Consider the following 22,556-nt stretch of genomic DNA (forward strand, 5'->3'; position numbering starts at 1 on the left):
TAATTAATATTCTGAACTTAAATAATCTTATCTTTTCGGCTCCAGGACATTGAGTCCTCCTCACAGATGGTGACCTGAATCAAACCACACAACACTGTTACATAAAAACTGCCCCTTTTGCACATTTGGAAAAACCATTACATTGTCGTTTAACTGGTGGGTCTGAAATGAGAAAAGAGCTTAATGATCATTGAGCATATAATAACTTTCAAATCTCTGTTTAAGCTCTGCCAGGTGATGCAGACGCATTCAGGTCAAGAGTGAGAGATGAAGCAGGTGGTAATGTTCCGCAGCCTGTGTGTGATGAGTGGAAAATTCAACAAAAGTCGCAACCATAAAGGCTAAACAGGCGGAAACATGGTCCTAGATGCTCTAGGGTCTCGACATCTTGGGAATGTTGGGAGGGAGGTCAGATTAAATGGTTACTTGGTTACTTGCCGTTCATCCAAAGTGGCTTACAGTGGACTAATAGTCATTTGCTCAAGTGCGTAATAGTGCAGGATTTTGACCATAGTATCTTTCTAGTTCTTGAGTTACCACTGATTGGCTCTAAACTGGACACTTTGTATTAGAAACTTTAGATTACAGAGCTGTGAGAGAAATCGAAAAGCAGGAACATGTCACGTTTTTGGAAAAAGGCTTATTTTACAAGTCACTAACAGAGTTAAACAGTTGAGTTTTACCAATTTTAAATCCATGAAGTCAATCTCTGGGACTAGCGGGAGCTCTTTTAGCTTAGCTTAGCATAAATCATTAAATCAGATTAGACCATTAGCATTTAAAAAATGTCATTGATAATGTTCCCATTTAAATCTTAACTTCTGTACAGAAGACCAACAGAAAAATAAAAAGCTTGCCATTTTCCAAGTCAATATTTCTAGGAACTATATTTTGACGCTGTAACATGGCAGCAGCAGGTGCAATGCTATTAATCAGCACCTGAAAATATAAAAAATAGCAACCTTTTAATTTCTGTTGGTCTCAGTACACGATCTAACTACAGAAGAGTCAAGCTTTAAATAGGAAAACAATCAAAAACCTTTCGTTTTGGGGCGAGATGCTAATGGTCTAATCAGATCCAATGATTTATGCTAAGCTAAGCTAAAAGTGCTACCGGAGATCGGATGAATGCATTAAAAATGGTAAAGCTGTTTAACTCTAGAGGACTAATAAAATTAGCCTATTTACAAAAGAAGGAGTGTTCCTCTTAAGGGAGTTTTGGTCATTGCAATAGGAAGCGGTGGGCCACATCCGTTTGACAAAAGCATTATGAAGCCACAGGCCGAGATTTTCACCTGCAGTATCAACATAAACATCACTACAGGCCTCCTTCACAGCAAATCATTCTGCATAAGTTTGCTATAGCTCTCACACTGCAAAACCTATGACAAAAGAAATCCCATAGTCGGCTTCAAGAACAGACTACTTTGGTGCAAATTAAGTGCCCCATAACAGTTAATAAATAAATTGTATTTAAAACATAAAAATGCACTCACTTCTTGGGAAACTTGATCAACTAGGAGTGAAATCCCAAAGAGAAATGAGAAGGAATCAAGAATTTGTGGAGGTATGATTTGGTAGACAAGTTGCCAACCAATCAAAAGAGGTCTTAGTGCTCACCCCCTATAGTACCCTATTCCCTCCCCTGACCGGAAAAGCCTCTGAATCAGTGGTCAGATGGTCAAAGATGAGGCCAACCGATAGCAGCGATGTCCTCTCAGTCTTGAAGAATCATTTGGGAATCTCCAGGGCCATTACTGCAGGTTTGGTCTTGAAGTACTGATTGAATCGTAGCACTGCATAGCTAGACAGAAGAAAAACACAACGACTATTAATATGTTTAAATTTAAGGACATGATAATTATCCACAATATAACTGACATATATATATATATATATATATATATATATATATATATATATATATATATATATATATATATATATATATATTAACGTAAATAACGCAGTTGCAGTTTTTTTATTTCCTGTTGTGGCCAGCGTGTGTTTAACGTGCAAAGAAATATGGATAAAACCAAGGACGCGCTTTAAGAAGGAAAGTTTTAGCATAAAACAATTCATGTCACATCACCAGGCTATCCAGCGTTTCCTCCAGAGTTTCATGCAATTTCGGGTGTTTCATTTTCTTTAGGCTTTAACTGCAGTTCACTCTCATTCAGCATATTTTCATTCAGGATGAAAATATGAAGTAAGGACTGCTGGAAGAGAGCCGTTTTAATGGAATTTGATGCTGCATGGTGAACAGAAAGAAAAACCTCCGCATTTGTGGTGGTCCTTTAAGGTAATCAAAAATCGCTGCTTACATGGTCGACTCTTAATCAGCGCTATCTTAATCATAAAAGCGGAGTATTGGTGTCCATGTAAATGTACTCTGTGAAAGTGCCAGATGATGTCGCAAGCGGTCAAAGACAGCCCATTTCTCTGTCTTTAAGTTGCTTCCATGCAACCACAAATGTTTCATTAAGTTTCATTTAAAAACGCTTAGTTTAGGCAAATTTGATGAACGTGACTGTGCGAGTTAATGAATCTGAAGAGATGCCTTGCTCACTGGGTGCACTGTACTGCGCACGTTGTCTGTCTGTCTGTCTGTGTTTGTCCACTTAGAATCCAACATGGAAATCATTTTTGTTTGTTATTGGCATTGATTGTTTTGAAATTTAAATGGCACTTACATGCCTGTGTTTTTATTTCTGTAATAAATACAGCGTTTCGTGATTAATCATGATTAATTACGTTAATTTCGTTTCGTGATTAACCATGATTAATTACAAAAAAAGTGTCCTTAACTAGTTAATTTTATATATATATATATATATACACATACAGTTGAAGTCAGAATTATTAGCCCCCCTGTTTATTTTTTACCTAATTTCTGTTTAACGGAGAGAAGATTCTTTTTTTCCAACACATTTCTAATAAATAATTTCTAATAACTGATTTTTTTTTCTTTGCCATGATGACAGTAAATAATATTTGACTAGATATTTTTCAAGACACTTCTCTACAACTTAGTGACATTTAAAAGATTAACTAGGTTAATTAGGTTAACTAGGCAGGTTAGGGTAATTAGGCAAGTTATTGTAATGATGGTTTGTCCTGTAGACTATTAAAAAATTATATAGCTTAAAGGGGCAAATAATTTTGACCTTAAAATGTTTTTTTTTTTTTTATTTAAAACTGCTTTATTCTAGCCGAAATAAAACAAATAAAACTTTCTCCAGAAGAAAAAATATTTTCAGACATACTGTGAAATATTCCTTATTTCTTGCTCTGTTAAACATAATTTTAGAAATAATTGATAAAGAAATTTTTATTTGATGTCCAATCATTCTTTTTTTAACGTATTAAATATTCACTGGCCACTTAATTTGATACACCTGTCCAACTGCTCGTTAACACAAATTTCTAATCAGCCAATCACATGGCAGTAACTCAATGAATTTAGGCATGTAGACATGGTCAAGACGATCCGCTGCAGTTCAAACCGAGCATCAGAAAGGTGATTTAAGTGACTTTGAACGTGGCATGTGGTGCCAGACGGGCTGGTCTGAGTATTTCAGAAACTGCTGATCTACTGGAATTTTCACGCACAACCATCTCTAAGGTTTGCAGAGAATGATCTAAAAACAGAGGAAATATCCAGTGAGCGGCAGCTCTGTGGGTGCAAATGCCTTGTTGATGCCAGAGGTCAAAGGAGAATGGCCAAACTGGTTCCAGCTGATAGAAAGGCAACAGTAACTCAAATAAGCACTCGTTACAACCGAGGCCTGCAGAAGAGCATCTCTGAAAGCACAACACGTCCAACCTTGAAGCGCATGGGCTACAGCAGCAGAAGACCACACCGGGTGCCACTCCTGTCAGCTAAGAACAGGAAACTGAGGCTACAATTCACACAGGTTCACCAAAATTTCACAATAGAAGATTGGAAAAACGTTGCCTGATCTGATGAGTCTCGATTTCTGCTGCGACATTCAGATGGTAGAGTCAGAATTTGGCATTAACAACATGAAAGCATGGATCCATCCTGCCTTATATCAACGGTTCAGGCTGCTGGTGGTGTAATGGTGTGGGGGGCATTTTCTTGAAACACTTTGGGTCCATTAGTATCAATTGAGCATTGTGTCAACACCACAGTCTACCTGAGTATTGTTGCTGACCATGTCCATCCCTTTATGACCACAGTGTACCCATCTTCTAATGACTGCTTCCAGCAGGATAACACGCTATGTCATAAAGCGTGTATCATCTCAGACTAGTTTCTTGAACATGACAATGAGTTCACTGTACTCAAATGGCCTCCACAGTCACCAGAGCTCAATCCAATGAGCACCTTTGGGATGTGGTGGAACGGGAGATTTGCATCATGGATGTGCAGCTGTTAAATCTGCAGCAACTGCATGATGCTATCATGTCAATATGGACCAAAATCTCTGAGGAACATTTCCAGTATCTAGTTGAATCTATGCCATGAAGGATTAAAGCAGTCCTGAAGGCAAAAGGGGTCCAACCCGCTACTAGTAATGTGTACCTAATAAAGTGGCCATTATCTATAACAGCCATAATAGTATAATAAAAATTAATAATACAAACAAAATAATTAGAACTAAATATAAAAATCACAAATAGTTTTCACAATAGCACATTAATTGCTCTGATAATATGCTTTAAGCCACAGTGTTGTATTAGTAACTACATGTAAAACATTCAAAAACAAAATATGTAACATTAATAAAGATATGACAAGATAGTTTTGTGAAATTCTGTTATATTTTAGCCCTAACACCTGGTAATCTTCTTTTTACTTCAAAACAACACAAAGACTTTTAATAAAATCAATTGTATTTTTGTATTGAGGCTGATTTATCAAACCGGCTGTGAGATTCCTCCTGATCTGATGTGCGCGGGCAGTGATTTGTTGTTAAGCGGTGCAGCCTGAGAGGAGCCACGACCTGTTGCTTAGAAACTGGCAATGTAGGAAGTTTGCAGAATATATTACTTGAGCCAGTTTAATAAAAGTGAACCACGATGCCTACAAAAATATCCTCAGCCTACGGATGATATAACTCACCAACCTCCCAAGAAAAAACAACAACTAAAGTATAACTGGAGTAAAGTTTCAAATACACAATCCTGAAGATTCAGTGTGTGGTTTATGTTGCTAAAGTCACAGAGGGTGTAATTCACTTGTCCTGAATCAAATGTACTTTTCACCTCTTGAAAACAAACCCCATTGACTGGCAACAGAAGGACCAATCCACAGCCATTCATGCGCAGTATGTGGGAGAGCTTCATACAAGACCCCAACCTCCAACTGAGGCATTCATACACTGATTCAGCTTAATGTATTTTTAAGGTGCAAAGACAATAGACCCTGCTTTTAGGACTTTAAGTCAAAGATCTCTTATGTATTTTAAGTCTGATGTGTTTTTTTCTGTTGGACAGCAAACTTTGGACTTGGATAATAACATTTAGATACAAACAAAAATATTTCAAAAATTTCCAAATGTATGCACAAAGAAATGGACACTTTTCACAAGACTGTTATGACACGGTAAACGGTCATCAGCATCTTAAATCCTTGAAAGTTTTTAATATTTAATCGGCCACTTTATTAGGTACACCTTACTAGTACTGGGTTGGACCCCCTTTTACCCTCAGATCTGCCTTAATCCATTATGGCATTTGTTCAACAAGGTACTGAAAATATTCCTCAGAGATTTTGGTCCATATTGACATGATAGCATCACGCAGTTGCTGCAGATTCATCAGCTGCACATCCATGATGCGAATCTCCCGTTCCACCACATCCCAAAGGTGCTCTATTGGATTGAGCTCTGGTGACTGTGGAGGCCATTTGAGTACAGTGAACTCATTGTCATGTTTATGAAACCAGTCTGAGATGATTCACGCTTTATGACGTGTTATCCTACTGGAAGTAGCCATCAGCAGATGGGTTCACTGTGGTCATAAAGGGATGGACATGGTCAGCAACAATACTTAGGTAGGCTTTGGTGTTGACATGATGCTCAATTGATACTAATGGGCTTGAAGTGTGTCAAGAAAATATCCCCCACACCATTACACCACCTCCAGCAGCCTGAACCGTTGATACATGGCAGGATGGATCCATGCTTTCATGTTGTTGATGCCAAATTCTGACCCTACCATTCAAATGTTGCAGCAGAAATCGAGACTCATCAGACCAGGCAACGTTTTTCCAATTTTGGTGTGAATTGTAGCCTCAGTTTCCTGTTCTTTGCTGACAGGAGTGGCACTCGATGTAGTCTTCTGCTGCTGTAGCCTATCTGCCTCAAGGTTGGAGGTGTTGTGCGTTCAGAAATGCTCTTCTGGTTGTGTGTGAAAATCATACCTGTCAACCCTTCCGTTTTTACCGGGATTCTCCTGTATTTTACAGTTCTTTTCGCTATCATCCCGTAAAAGTATTTTCCCATATTTTCAGTCTTTCTCTGAAAAGTGGCAAATAAACATTAAAGAGCCGAGCCTCCCTATACGCAACCCATACCGCCGAACCACCAGGGGTGTGAGTCTGTTCTGTGCTTTTGCTTTGTTTATGTTGGGATTCCCTTTCCTTTTCATTACAGGTGCCGTCTCCCGGTAAAGTCTAGATCGGATATGCGACCGGCCGGAAGTGCGATATGCACATTAATATAGCAGCATTTTTTATGACACTGTATAACAATAATTAATATTTTTACAGTACTGTGACGGTTCGGTTTAGGGTTGGGGCAGGCGTAAAAATACAATTTATTGGGTAATTTAATAGATAGCAAAAAATAATACTCAGTACAACTACTGTTTTTACGTTACTGTGATGGTTGGGTGTCGGGTTGGATTAGGGGTAGACGTTAATAAAATACAATAAATGGGAAATTTTATAAATAATAGAAATAATTCTCATTAACTTCCAGCCGCAAACGTATCCGATCTAGCAACAACCCCGTCTCCCCTACATATGCAATCCTCAAAACAGTCATATAATTGTGCATGACTATCAGCTGATGCGGTCCATAGTGATAAATAGACGCCGTTTCCCAAACGCATTCTGTATACGCGATTTGAAGCGGAGTGAATGCAATATCCCTTATTATGGTTGCATATCCCTTATTTTTTTTAAGGCATATCACTTATTTTCACATCCCAATGTTGACAGGTATGGTGAAAATCCATCATGCACATCAGCCATACATCAGCAGTTTCAGAAATAGTTTCTTAAATCACCTTTATTCCCCATTCTGATGCTCGGTTTGAACTGCAGAAGATCGTCTTGACCATGTCTACATGCCTAAATGCATTGAGTTGCTGCCATATGATTGGTTGATAAGAAATTAGCGTTAACAAGCAGTTGGACAGTTGTACCTAATAAAGTGGCCAATGAGTGTATGTATTAATGTATTACATCGTCTTTGCATCAAATTACAAAAAAATGAATCACTGCTTATGCAAGGCATTTGTAATGCAGTGTGTATGGGGGCAGGACAGTAAATTTGATGTTGTTCTCTCTTCTGGCTGCTGCTATCAGTCTCACTTAATTGTTTTCCTTTTTCTGAAAGTCATAATAACACCATCGTTGACTTTTTCTTAATGTTTCATTAGCATAATCATTTTAACAGTATATTAAAATAAACAAATTTTAGCAAAATATTATATACTAAAGGCTTTTTATAGAGTTTTATAAAATAATTCTACAATTACATACATTTTAAATATTTCAAATGAAAAATTCTCTCTAATATTGACAATCAAGTGAATAAAAAATACCAAACATAACTTTAAATCTTTCATTAGCATAATCATTTTAATAGTATATAATAATATATACTGTTTTGCGAAACATTCTCATATATTAATGGCTTTTTATAAAATAATTCTAAAATTACATTTAAAATTACAATATATTCAAATTCTCTATAATAATTGAATAAAAAAAATAAACCTCAAATATCACATTTAAATCTTACATTAGCACAATAATTTTAACAGTATATAATAAGATATACTGTTTTGCAAAACATTCGCATATCTAAATGGCTTTCACAGTTTTATATTGGGTTATAAAAGCACCTACAGGAACTAAAACCTTCCTGGTTACTGTTATTGGCATTAGTCAGAGCTTACTGCACACTTTATCTGCATTTAATGCCCATTTCTCTTAACACGGTCAGAGCTGATAAAGATCTTTATGCGTGTAAATAAATCCTCCTCCATCAGAAAGATGAAAGGTTTGCTTACCCGAGGAAGTCAAACTCGATGGTGGAGTACTTGGCCTGGATCAGGGCCCAGAAACCCCAGAAGAAATGAGAAGCCTGCCAAAGAGGAAGAACGAAAACTTTAGACCAAAGCCTTCCAGCTCGATACACACACAGATGTACAGTATCACTGACACAAATCATCACGTAAACAGATTACATTGCAGGAATAAACAAACGCAAATCAACTTTAAAACTCCGGCCGCTATCATAACGCTGTGACTCACCAGAGCAAATTTGTTGACTTGTACGTAGAGCGTCTCCAGTTCACGCTCGCTCACCTCTTCACCTTTCTTGGTGAAGAGCTTGTAGGCCTGAAGGTACGTTTGCAACCAGTCCAGCTGCATCTCTCGACTGGGGTACAGGTTATAGTCTGGTTCACTCATTCCTGAAGAGAGAACACAAACAAACATGGATATATAAATATAGACATGTATGTGTACAGTATATACACACACATATACTTGGTATACACATATAAACTTACAGCAGGTAAAACAAGTATTGAACACGTCACCATTTTTCACAGAAACCATGTTTCTAAAGGTGCTGTTGACCTGAAATTTTCACCAGATACTAGAAAGAACCAAAGTAATCCATACATACAAAGAAAACAGAACTAATTTGATTATTGATTTGTTTATTTCAAACAGAAATATCATACATAAAAATTCTTTAACAAAAAACTGTTGAAAAAACATTTCAACATGGTCGAAATGGAGTGGGATGAAGCACAAGCTTATTATCTTCCCACCCCATTACCACACACATCATTCGTCTATTCAACTTATTTCTTCTTTTACTCATCTCTTCTTTTTACATGAGACATATGAGCTTTACATGAGACATATTTTACCCATTTGGCATCTTTGACATATTATATGTTTGATTCCATTTGAAGAGTTCAGATGCAAACCCTCTAAATCCATCAGACCCCTTATCTGGTAAATGAGCATTTTCTAATCAGGATCCTATAATTAGGTTCATAAGTTTCATTACATGTAATGACAAGGTAATTAGCTAGTAAATAAAATACATTTTATTCCAAAAATGTCACATTAGACAATTCTTTGGTTTTTAAAAAGGTCAATTTTCTTTTGTGTCAAAACCAGCTAAATCCACTTTCGTTTTTTTTGGCAAAAACCTCTAAATCCACCTATTTACAGAAGAATTAGTTGAAAATCACTAAAGATTAAATTAGAAATTACTTTACCAAACATAAAACACATTTCACAAACCACTTAAAATTTAAAATATATCAATCTGTAGAGTAAGTGGCGGTTCATTCAGCTGTAGTAAAACAGGAAAAAAGCAGAAGGAAAATGAATGAATGAAATCTGTCAAGTAAGTGCATTAATCAATAACATTAAAACTGACATTAATTAAATCTGAACAATCTGTTGGCAATTCTCATATTTGTGATTTAGATTTAATGTAAGAAGAACAATGTAAACATGGCAAACATTGTAAGCTAAGCTTGGTAGATTCAAGTAGTGTAAAAACATTGTGAAACATCAATATCTGTGCATTGTCCATTAATATAAAAAGCTTATCAGATCTATAGGTATTATGAAGTAATACAAATAATGTATAGATTTATACATTATATTTATCTTTTAAAAATAGCTCAAATTAGCAAATAAAACACAAGGCAGGGCTACTGGGCAATTGTCTCTCAGACAATTCTAGAAGCTGTCATTCATTCATTCTCACCATACTTAAGGTCTTGGTCTCTTGTTTATCCTCATAGCATCCATGTGGGATAAAAGAACAGCATCTTAACTCTATCGTGAAATGGAGTTGCTGTTTAATGTATAGTAAATCAGACTCAAAGTAGTGCTGCTGTGCAAACAAACGTTATGAATGCATGTTACACTTCCGACTGCACGTTGTGTTTTCTTTTTCTTATAATGCACAGAGTTTTGAGTTAAGGGATGTTTTCATTTGCCATTCACTGACAGTCGGACAGTCTCATCCAGTTCATCAAACTCCGTCTTTTAAAATCGAAATTGAAAGCGGAATAAAAGCCAGCATATCAGCGCGCCGTTAAATTGAAAGCATTTGATTTGATTCGCGCCTTCTGATTGGTTCTCGGGATATAGCGGCTTTTGCTGTCAAAGGCAAGTGGCTTTTGCCAACAAACTGTTATTTCTGAATGCGCTGACACTGCGATTTGGATGATTTGAAGCAAATCTATTTGTTAATGGTGCACTACGTGCTTAAAGCGTTCACTCAATGACGTTAGCGGCTTACATTTTATAACATAGACCTAAAAAATACATGGTATTGCAAACAGCCATTAATTAAAATTTCATCATACCTTTCTCATTTTATTCTTTTTCAATCACCTCTATTCATCGCTATATTCCTTTAATAATATACATTTATACAACTTTTTTAAATGATTAATGTCCTGACATTGTTTGAGAATCTGCTCTAGACTTCCATAATTTCACACCACATACAGACATAAAATTTTTTTAAAGTTGTCCTTGTTTTCAACCTCCGAAAATGTTGTTCTTCTCTCAGATTATATCCCCCCTTGTCACTTTTGTGTGCATTCCGTAAGTAATTTATTCCCAGCTTTAAACATGAATTGTGCTGTTTTAAATTTAACTAAATCATTGAACTGAAGTATCTTCAATTAAAAAAATAAAGAATTTATATTTTGTATTTGTATTTACTTTTTTCTGTATCGTACATGAGGATCGCAAGTTAAATTTATGTATTCCCCCAAATTCAACACAACAACTCATATATGGCAACATAAGCGTGTTATATAATATATACATTGATTTATTGTCCAGGATAAATCTTGCTTTATAAACTATTGCTACAGTTTTTACTAATTTTTATGTCACCTCATTTATTTGAGGTGTCCAACTAATTTTATGATCCAATACAACACCATAGAAACTTAATTGCATATACTCTTTATGCATTTCTATGAAATTATTAAGCAATTTGTTTAGAAATGAAATTATGAGTAATAAAATGAAATGACGCAGGGAAAGACTATTGAACACATAAAGAAAGGAAGGTGCAAAAAGGCATGGAAAGCCCAGACAGTAGCTAAAGTCTTAGTTAAAAACAAAAAAAAGCCCTGTCCCTCATTAGTGTAAATGAACATTAGCTGCTTCTGTTCCAACTATTATGTTACCAGATGATGTAGATGAAACCAGAGTGGACATTTCAACAAAACAATGATCCCAAACACAGCAAAGAAACACGCAATTGGTTTCAGAAAAGAAAAGAAAATAAAGCTGCTGGAATGACCGAGTCGAATCCTATAGAAAATAAACAGAAATGAACATAAGCTCAGAATTCATGGATGAGACCAACAGAATTGGGAAGATTTTTAGACTCTGTTGAAGTCTGGGGAAGAAAATAATAATAAAAAGAATGAACTTGTGCAAATGCATGAGTCTTCATTCTCCATGATCATTCTCTCGTCATTACCGAAAAAGCCTTTTGTGCAAATTATTAAATAAAATTCAGTAGCTCAGCACTTTATCCTTTTGTCAATCAACTATTTTTTTTGGTGAGGGTTTATTTGGATTGATTTGGTTTTTACCAAAATCTGGGTCATTTTCAAATCAGCAGCTCCTCTAAAAAATATTTTTACCAGGAAAAATCATGACGGGTTCAATACTTATTTTACCTGCTATATGTACAGTATATACACACACACACACACACACACATTTGTTTTTGTGAATTGTGGGGACATTACATAGATTTCCATTGTTTTTATTCTTTACAAACTGTATTTTGTATTGCCGTAACCCCACCCCACCCCACCTCTAATTCTATTCTATATATACAATCTATTCGATGTGATAAGCTTTTTGAGAAATCAGCATCAGCAATGTCCTCATAATTCACCACCTTCTTACATTACCACTGTCATACCTATGTTATATAGATTTGTGTACTGATATGTCCCAAAAACATGTACACATGCACACATATAGGTGATATAGGTGATATTTTTCATGCTGCTCACCTGCAAATTCATTGAAATGGTTTCCAATGTCAAATGCTTGGTAATTGTAACTTGAGTATTCATAATCGATGAATCGAACATGACCTGAAAAAAGAAAAGGGGTTGATTTGTAGAAAATAAGACAAATCTGAGTTTCAAGTGCTTTCTGATGCCTTAAAATGTACCAGCAAATTTAATGCATCAAATGAAAACTGTAAACACCTTAAAAAGACTTTGTTTTTTTAAAAAGATTCATTAAAATAAGGCATTAAACTGATCAAAAGTGAAAGTAAAGGCTTCTTCTTTAGTAAAAATATTACATTCACAAAAATCTTTATATCAATAGCAATAAGTAATTATTCTGGAACACAGAATCAGCATACACAAATGATTTCTGAAAGATCACATGACACTGAAGACATTTCACAATATTACTGTTTTTTTACTGCATTTTGATCAATCAGCGGAGCCTTGCGAAGCATAAAAGAGCATCAAAACAACAGAACAAACGTACAACCTGTGGGAACTGAATGAATCATAAAACTGGGTCATTATTAATATTATTATTCCCACCCACGTGAATTTAGTTACACAAGCAGAACAAAAAATTAGTTTCAGAGGCACAGAAAAGATCCCAAATCACATACAGATACACTATTCTGTGCAATTTTGTTATAGAAATAGAGCAAGTAAAGCAGTTACACTGGAAATCCTAAAAAGAATAACCGCACTTTAAATACCCGTATGAAGTATTTATTCAACTTATAAAAAGTAATAAGACAGTATCTGAGGTACAATAAGAACTGTGAGGCTTATCAGAAGGTAAATATGGCCAGTTTATTTCTATGTTGTCATGATTCACAAACCCACCTTCTTTTGCATTGTGAATGATGTTCTTGCAGAGCAGGTCATTGTGACAGAGCACTACAGGAGAGCCCAGCTGAGACAGGTGCTCCTTCATCCACATCATTTCCTGCTCCAGCACTTCCTGGCTGGGCACTTCCTGCTGAATTCTAGTTTACAGACCACAGAAATTAGAGATTAGTGATGCGAAAGGCAAACACAGAGGCACAGAGTGTTTAATAACAGAACAATGCCGCAAAACCGATTTGCATTTTAGTTTTATCTAATATTCTGCTAGTAAAAGAATTAACACTTCACAATAAGGTTCCATTTGTTGATGTTGGCAAACGTCATTAGTTTAAACTAAATCAGCAAGGATCTGCAGGATTTATTTAATTTTAATCTCAGCATTTGCCAATATATTTGTTAAGATTGAAAGTTGGTTGACATTAGTTAAAGCTGACGTATTATGCCCCTTTTGAATATGTAAATAAGTGTGTATGTGACGTTACAGGTCAAAATACTACACATTTAATTTTATTTTTTACTCTGAAACTCCCCCATTTTGGGACAATTGCCGATTTAAATGCAAACGAGATTAGCGGTCTTTCGAATAGAGGGTAGAGCTGCGAACGCCTGTGCATCAGCATAGTGGCAGATTCAAAACAGGACTAATGTTATCTCTGTGAAAAACTGAAAATATAAAAAGAAGACACTCTATGGAGACTACTGTGTTCAGTTTTGCACCCTAAAACTCATTTATAATGCTTCTTAGTCACTGTCATTATCTTTGGCAGATCTGGCGAAAAACTCTAATGGTGGACGGCTGCTTTTCCCTCAGGGCTGTTTATGCTAATGAGAGAGATCATAACTAACGGGTGGAGCTTTTCCTCTCTGATGACATGTACAACAAGAGAATGTCAATCAAAGTGTTTCTGCAGACTGTTTTAATGAAGTGTGATTATAAAAAAACAGTATTAGAGCAATTCCAGTGTTATGGACGTGACATTTGCAGTCGAAAGTAAAGGGTGGGCCATTTCTATGGATACACCTTAATAAAATGGGAATGGTTAGTGATAATAACGTCCTGTTTGTGGCACATTAGTATATGTGAGGGGGCAAACTTTTCAAGATGGGTGGTGACCATGGTGGCCGTTTTGAAGTCGGCCATCTTGGATCCAACTTTTGTTTTTTTCAATAGGAAGAGGGTCATGTGACACATCAAACTTATTAGGAATTTCACAAGAAAAACAATGGTGTGCTCGGTTTTAGCATAACTTTATTCTTTTATGAGTTATTTACAAGTTTCTGACCACTTATAAAATATGTTCAATGTGCTGCCCATTGTGTTGGATTGTCAATGCAACCCTCTTCTCCCACTCTTCACACACTGACAGCAACACCGCAGGAGAAATGCCAGCACAGGCTTATAGTATCCGTAGTTTCAGGTGCCGCACATCTTGTATCTTCACACATGTGCCATACAGGTTTAATATTCAGGTTTACAGGTCTGTTCAAATCACTAATCTGAAGTATGACGAGTAATACTAATCCCCTTAGTAAGCTCATCAGAACAGCTTAAATACTCTATTACTTATAAATCAATGAAATTAGTAATAATAAATTATTTACAGTTGAAAAAATCCTTTAAAACACTTTCAAATAAGCTTTAACACTTTGCAGTGATGGTCTCAATTTGCAAAGTTAGTCAATGCATTAATAATGACCAATATGTTAGCTTCAGAATTTATTAATTCAAATACAACAATTCCTTATTAACTTGTGTTAGCTCAGGTGCAGTTAATCATATTTACTGAAACAATAATGTACTATATTAATGTTAAATATCAAGTACTAATGTTTTCAAAGTATTTTCCATTTAACTAATGTTAACAAATAAACCTTTTTTTAATAATAAAACATTTTATAATGAAGTTTCATAAGTCAATGTTGGTTAAATCCATTTGTTAGCAATTAGCTGTTCATTTCTATTTGTGTATATATCATAATCAAAATCTAAAGTTGTATCTGTTCATATTGTTTAATACACCTGATCCTACATGAACTAAGAATGAATAATTGCATTTTTTTATTAAAAGAGGATGGCAAAAATAAATTAAAACTGTGATTAAACAACAATAATTAAAAATAACGAGCAAAATATTTGTTATAGTAATCATTTCTTTTTACTAACCTCATTTAGTAAAATAAATACAATTATTCATTCTTAGTTCAATATGTACACAAATATAAAACTAAACAAATGATAACTACCAAATGGGATCTTACAAGTTTTACCAACAATTAGAAAAAAGCCACATCCTGCTTTTAACTCAAAGAATAGATTAACAAAAGAGAAATTAGGACGGTGATAATATGGTCAAGTCCCACCAATGAAAAAGCCCTGTCCGACTGACCACTCTCCCCTCATAATGGGCTTAAGGAGTTATTTCTAGACTCTTCCTTTGCCCTGCAGAGACTCACTCAAAGCCCTGCGGTCTCTCAGACTCATCTGCAATCATTTTTTAAATGTTTTTTTTGTTGTTGCCCAAGTTTATGCTTGGAAAAATCATGACAGAAAGTCTTATGAAACTAATGACGTGAACGACTGCATGTGCATGATCCCTGGCTCCCGAATAAACGCCACAATGCAAACAGCAGTAGTTTTTAAGAGCAAGCACTCTCTCATACATAAAGAGACTTACAGATCTTATATATGCTTTGTATTTTCTTCACTTTAACAACAACTATAAACAGTAAAACATGGGGAGCTACAAATCCTTTCTAAGTTTTCCTTTAAAAAATAAAAGATACTTATTTAGACGCATAATATTACATTTAAAAGTTACAATTCAAGAAAAATTCAGGTATATTGGTGAAATATACTCAATCCATTTACTCCAAATTAGAAAAAAAAGTGTTCAGTCTGTGTTCTTAATGAGAAAGATTTTTCCATGACCTACACAGTGTGCACTGTATCAATCCATTCTTCAACTTTAGGTGCCTCTAATTTTAACCATTTTTTTGTTATTACTTTTTTATTAGCTGCCAGAAGAATAAATAACAGTTTCTTGTCTTTATTAATCCATCCATCTAAATTTATGCTACCTAAATAAAAGGATTCACAAGAGCAAGCGTTTTTTAAAGGAAGACTGATGAGAGGAGTATGTGACAACATCTCTCTACGCTTGAGATTAAACAAACAAATGCAATTTAGGTCTTGTGAAACACCTGTTTAAGCAAAATATAATTTACTGATGGCTCAAATGGCTTCATATGAATAATATTGAAATTGGACTATGAACAGTTTGTGTTTCAAACAACAAAATGCACAAACTTTTGAATAACAAAGAAAGAATTTAGGGCTCGTTTCGGCATCAATATCGCAATGTGATCATTCACAATAGTCAATAGTTTTTAAATCTGTGATTGTATAAATCATTCAAGCATAAGAATTTGTACCATTTGTCACTTTAATAATCATTGATTTGATTGCATTATGTTTATTTCCATTATTCTGTACTATATTACTTCTACCTGAATACTATTACACTTGAAAATAGGGCTGGGCCGATAAACGATATTATATTGAATAGCGCTAAAATATGTCAATAACAATGAGAAGCTCTGGACTTTTTTACTCTATATTAATCTAAGAGCCAATCACACAACAGAAATGTGCAACAATGGGAATCTAGAGGTGTGTTGATATTAGAGATGTACCGAATTTTCAGCTTCAGTCATTGTTGGGGTACTCCTTTAACTCTGGAAGCATTAACAACTGATATCGAAATATAGATTGTTCAATACGGAAAATAATTATAGAGATTGCATTTTTTGCCATATCACCAAGCCCTAACTGGAAAACGATAAAAGTCTGTTTATTTCAGTGGTATCTTTTTTTTTATTGCATTTATAGATCGCTTATTAGATTTTATAGAGATGCACTTCCATGTCCGAATCAATCTTACATCAGAAATTCTTTCCAAATTGAGATATGAAGTCATCTGGTGAAATTGTATTAATGTCTCATTATATATTCCAGAAAAAAAAATATTGCAGTGTTTCATTTTTTTCAGTATCAGTCAGCCCTTAAAGCAGTGGCGGATTTAGGCATGGGAAATGTAGGTGATCGGGGAGGGCGGCATCTTGCTAGGGGCAGCATGGAGACAATCCCAACCACCACCCCCTGTTCTACACTTTCATCCGTGAAAAGGCGGCATGAACACCGGTATCTTGCTAGGGGTGGTATAGAGACAATCCTTTCAGATTTATTCAAAAACGGCTCAATCAGTCATGAATTAAGTGACTCATTAAGAACGACTCACTGAAATAGGTAGAAAAAAGTAACACAGATTGGTTAAACATTTGTGAAACTCCCTAATGTGCTCCCTACATGATCCATGCTACACTTCGGTCGAACTCCAGTTCCAGTACATCCAAAAGATGTTTTTATTTTATTTAAAAAAGAAACTATTTATAAAGGTAAATCATGAGAAAATGAACAATTACATTCTCAAACTATTTAAAATTCAAGCAATTTCAAGGATTTCAAAGACTTTGGAGGTGCATCTATATTGTTTAGATCGCTGTTTACAAGTGCTAAGGAATTTTGATATGGTAATTGATATGGTAATTTGATATGGCTGATTCGATCCAAGATCAACGACGAGATGACCCCAAGGTTTCCATATCCTGGACCAGGCCGTATCCTGAGCAGCTTCTGTGGTGGTCATGGAGGAGTGGAAAACATGAGACTGATTCCTGTGACGCTCCAGAGACAGACGAGTCTTCGCTGAGGCCAGCTTCCAGCCTCCGCCACTGAGACTGCAGCTCTGCACAAGACGTTTGGCCAGCGGAGAAATTAAAATGGTCGTGCCCAACTGAGTCTGGTTTCTCTCAAGGTTTTTCTTCTTCACTTTCGCCATTTAGTGAAGTTTTTTTTCCCTCTCCGCTGTCGCCACTGGCTTACATGGTTTGGGATCTATAGAGCTGCGCATTGTTGGATTTGCTCTTCAGTGTTTGGACTCTCAGTAGTGATTATTAAACCACACTAAACTGAGCTAAACTGAACTGAACTTAAACACGACAAACTGAACTACACTGTTCCTATTTACCATGACCTTTTATGTGAAGCTGCTTTGACACAATCTACATTGTATAAGCGCTATACAAATAAAGGTGAATTGAATTGAAAGTAATTGGTATTTGGTTTCCGACACAAGCTATTAGGGTCAGACCAATTGCAACAAATGGTAACCTGCCTATGATTAAGATATTAACTTTTCATAAGCATTTATAAAGTATGATCTCATTCTGCATCCCTAATCCTACCCAAAACCTAGACAAACTTCTACCTTACTAATACCACCTTTATTAATAAACAGCTAATTATTAGTTTATTAAGCTAGTATTGCTGGTTAAGGGGTTGGTAATACTGTAAATTGTGACCTAAAGTGTTACCCAACAAACGGTGTCATCTGACCAATCAATGCAGAGCTGAAGAATCGAAAGGCTTAAATAGACTAGAATCTTTAAAGAATCATTTCAGACATTGCAAAAAAGAGCTGAGAGCTAATGCAATTATAAGAGAAATAATGCACTATTTTGACATTGGATTCATTTTCTTTTCTTTTTTTCTGTAAATAAGCATTCAATGAAGGGCTACTCATTCATGAAAGGTTTACCTGATGTTGGAGGCTTGCTCTGTGAACTCTGTGGCCACTAGTGAGAAGTACTTGCGCATTTTGATCCACAGGTTGGGTTTGGGGATGCATCCGTTGTGTGCATGGATGGCGTGAATGCGAGCCATTTCACGGGCGATCAGTCTGCCAATAACAACAAAAGGAAGACGTTGGTCAAAACGGCAATGTTTCGATTTCAGCTCAAACACAATGCCTGGAAAAAGCTGTTTATGTGGAAAAAGTGGATATTGGTCCAAGGTCACGGTAGAGTTTTTGATATGGTTCACTGTGTGCCTGGAAGGAGATTACGTGACCCTCATGAAATGAATGCACTGTTCTGTCTGAGTGCACATAAACTTTACTTCATATCTCACAGTTAGCTTAGACTGCATTCTGAACTTCTCCAAAAAAGCCAGACTTCAATATTTAAAGATATGGTTTAAATGGGTGCATTTTTCTCATGTTTGTTCTTGTTCCCTCCTTTTCAAATAGATCAAATAGTGACATTTTAACCAAGCACTTTTTAACCTATACTAAACATTTTAGAAGGTCATGAATTGTACTTTTATTTATTAAGCACTTGTGGAAAAAATGCTCAAGATGTTACTAAAGCATTTAATTATACCTTGGGAAAATGTCTGACATTGTCCCAGCTAGGGCTGCACAATACAATATATTGTTTCAGCATCGATATTGCAATGTGCAGATCTGCAATAGTCACATTGCAGGATATTCAACATTCGGTTATGATTATAGTTGACCAAGAGAAACAGTTCAGAAAACATTATTGCAGATTTGAACCGTAATGGACTGAAAGTTTATCAGTTGCACATGTTTTTAAAGGGCACCTAGTTTACCCCTTTTTAAAGAGTTAATATTATGGTTCTTCTGAGTGTGCCAGTTTAGGTTCAGTTCAAAACACAATTCAGATTTTTATTATAATGTGTTAAAAAGTGTCATTTTGGGGGCATGTACACAGGTCGCTGTCTTAGGGGTGTGTTGCTCCACATGAAAGTTAGTTTTGACTTCCTGCCCAACTTAACAAGGGGGCTGAGCCAAGAGCTCCCCCACTTTGTGTATGGCAACAGACAGACAGACAGACAGACAGAGAGAAGCATTCAGGACCAGCATTCAGCTGTACATATACGACTCGGACACAGAACAAGCAGAGACTACAAAATCATTTGTTCTTTGTATAGTTTTACAGCCAACTGAGTGCTAGTTTAAAGTTACGAGCTTGTACACCGAGACTAAGAACCACGCACACTGAATTAACTTTGACTGAGGCTAAAACTAAAGGGTGTCACACACCGGATGGGCCACTCAGAGTCACGACACACCAGATGCACACATTCGCATGTTATTTAAAATGAAACTATTTAGATGGCACTCTGTGGCGTGGCCGAAATATGAACAGTGTCCAGAGTCATGGCTAAGCGCCGTGGACCGACTTGCGGCGCCGTTGTGTGTACCCTAATAGAAACCTATGTTTAAAATTCTAAAATGCATGTCGTGACACTGAGCGGCGCTTCTGTTGTGCGACCTGCTTAAGGCAAGTTTGTTATTTCCAATCGAGGGAGGGTCACGTGACGCAACGCACTCACACTTTCCAGCTGCACCTAGTTAAGATGACAGGGAGCTTCTGTGACTGTGGGAAATGCAAACGGCTGAAGTTCAAGGAAGACGCAATGAAAAGTACACATGTTTGCAAACCCACCTAAAGTTACAAACAATGGCACCAATGAGAGCGATCATGTGGTGAATTTTGATCTTAGGTTGAGCCTAATGAGCCTTACATCTAAAAATAGAGCAAGGGTGTTTCTTTGGTGACATTGCTTTGACTCACACGCTGAAAATGGCAGATGTGAAACAACCAACTGAGAATATGGTAATGCACGCCTGTCAACCAATATTGGTGGGCTGGGGACCACACTCCTACATCAAGTTGCGGTCGATCTTAAAACCGCTCCAATTGGTCCACCGTTTTTATGTTGTTCAATTTTAAAAAAAAAAGGACTGTGTGTGTTTATATCACCCCAATATGACGGTCTATACACTATACCTACACATATGTCTGTCCAAACAGCTTGTGTTTAAGGCACATTTCAGGCACATATCGCTTTCTTTAAAAAACATTACTTTTATTGGATTATTTATCAAGTAAAACTTATGCAGTGTTATTTTGCATTGATTATTTAAATTCTGCACTGGACTACTATTTGACTGCCCTGAAAACCATAAAACACTACTAATATCACACTTTTGCCTTTGCTCTTTTCTGTTTATCTATGTTTGTAGTTTTATGCATAATCAAATTCTCTACAGAGTTATCCCAATCAATCTAATTTATAAATACTTTCCAAATAGCCATGTTCCAGCCAACGAGAAATACTTAATACAAATACTTTTAGCAAATAGCAGAAAATTCAAACTATAACATAACTCAAAAATGATTTCAGGCTGATCCTCCAACAAGGGCCTAATGAATAGGAATTGTAAAGGAGATGAAAGACTCGCGTATGCCATTGCAAATAACATGCTAAAATGTGCATCGAATGTATTGTGATTTGATACTGTAACGCCTATGATAACTGCTTTTTTTCCTTTTTTGCTGAATTCGTTCATTCTTTTCCTTTTCTTTCTTAAATATAAAAGTAAAAAAAAAAATTCTTTCAAAACAAATGCTGTTTTGAATACTGGAAAATAATATATAATCAGATTCCAACAAAAATATTAAGCAGCACAACTGTTTTTAATATTGAAAATAATCATAAGAAATGTTTCTTGCTTATTAAATCAGCTAATTATTGCTTAAAAAGGTTGAAGCCAGTATTGGTCTTCTTTACAGAAACAAATCTTCTTTTACGCACTCTTCAAAGCAGCATTTGGTCAAATTAACAGTATTATCAATTTTGGATTTGGGGGATTTTACAGATCAGCTTAAAAAAAATCCTGGATATATTAAACTGGATATTGTTTGCCATGAAGCAATTAGTTTTGTTACTGGTGCGCCATTTAATACTCATCACTGTCAACTGTATTCTTAATTGAATTGGCTTTCTTTTCGATCACATCAATAAATTCACTGGTTTCCATTCATTTACAAAACTCTTAACATTCAGAAAACATGTCGAAATCTGCACTCTAGTAGTTTTATTAACATTTGCATATCCAAAGTTCGCACTTCATTTGGTCGCTACTCTTTTCAGTTTTCTGCTGCTGATGCTTGGAATCATCTGCAGCAGACCTTAAAGCTCAACACTTTTATTCCACTATCATCCTTTAAAAGTTCAATCCAGTTAATAATACAAGATCTCTGTGCTTGTTTTTAGTTTTTCCTTGGTTTTAAATGTTATTATCTGCAGCTGTGAAATTGTTACTGTATTGAGTCCCTGCTGCTTTGTATCTGCTTTTTATGTTGCCTCTTGGCCAGGTCGTCATTGTAAATCAGAACTGGTTCCCAATTGACTTAACTGGCTAAATAAACATTTTATAATTATAGTGATTTTCGAACGTCACACTGTAATGTGGAAAAACTGGCTGCAGAAAATTTAACTTTGTAATAGCAATCAAAGTAGAAAAAGTTATTTTAACCCGTTAAATTTTTTGAAAGAAGTCTGCATTTATTAAAAAAAATATTGGTAAAACCAAGTGAAGTGAAGTTTAGACTTCACTATTATAGATACAAAATCCAAAACAGATGCCACAATCAGAATGAAGCACTCAATGTTCTGACCCAAAAGCCAACGTCAAAAG

At 35.8% G+C, this 22,556-nt stretch overlaps 1 protein-coding gene across 1 annotated transcript in view; it reads right to left on the reverse strand.

The window, feature by feature from the left end:
* Positions 1–202: 202 nt before the first annotated feature.
* Positions 203–22,556, reverse strand: part of etnk2 (ethanolamine kinase 2) — a 34,514-nt gene continuing 12,160 nt past the window's right edge. The window contains exons 3-8 of the mRNA XM_056468735.1: positions 18,804–18,944; positions 13,144–13,286; positions 12,295–12,378; positions 8,516–8,676; positions 8,272–8,345; positions 203–1,804 (exon numbers count right to left, since the gene is read on the reverse strand). Coding sequence (XP_056324710.1) covers positions 1,732–1,804; positions 8,272–8,345; positions 8,516–8,676; positions 12,295–12,378; positions 13,144–13,286; positions 18,804–18,944 — 676 coding nt within the window. The 3' untranslated portion in view covers positions 203–1,731. The remainder of the gene's footprint in view (positions 1,805–8,271; positions 8,346–8,515; positions 8,677–12,294; positions 12,379–13,143; positions 13,287–18,803; positions 18,945–22,556) is intronic.

The sequence above is a fragment of the Danio aesculapii genome, chromosome 11 (genome assembly GCF_903798145.1).
Source record: "Danio aesculapii chromosome 11, fDanAes4.1, whole genome shotgun sequence".
Classification (NCBI taxonomy): Eukaryota; Metazoa; Chordata; class Actinopteri; order Cypriniformes; family Danionidae; genus Danio; species Danio aesculapii.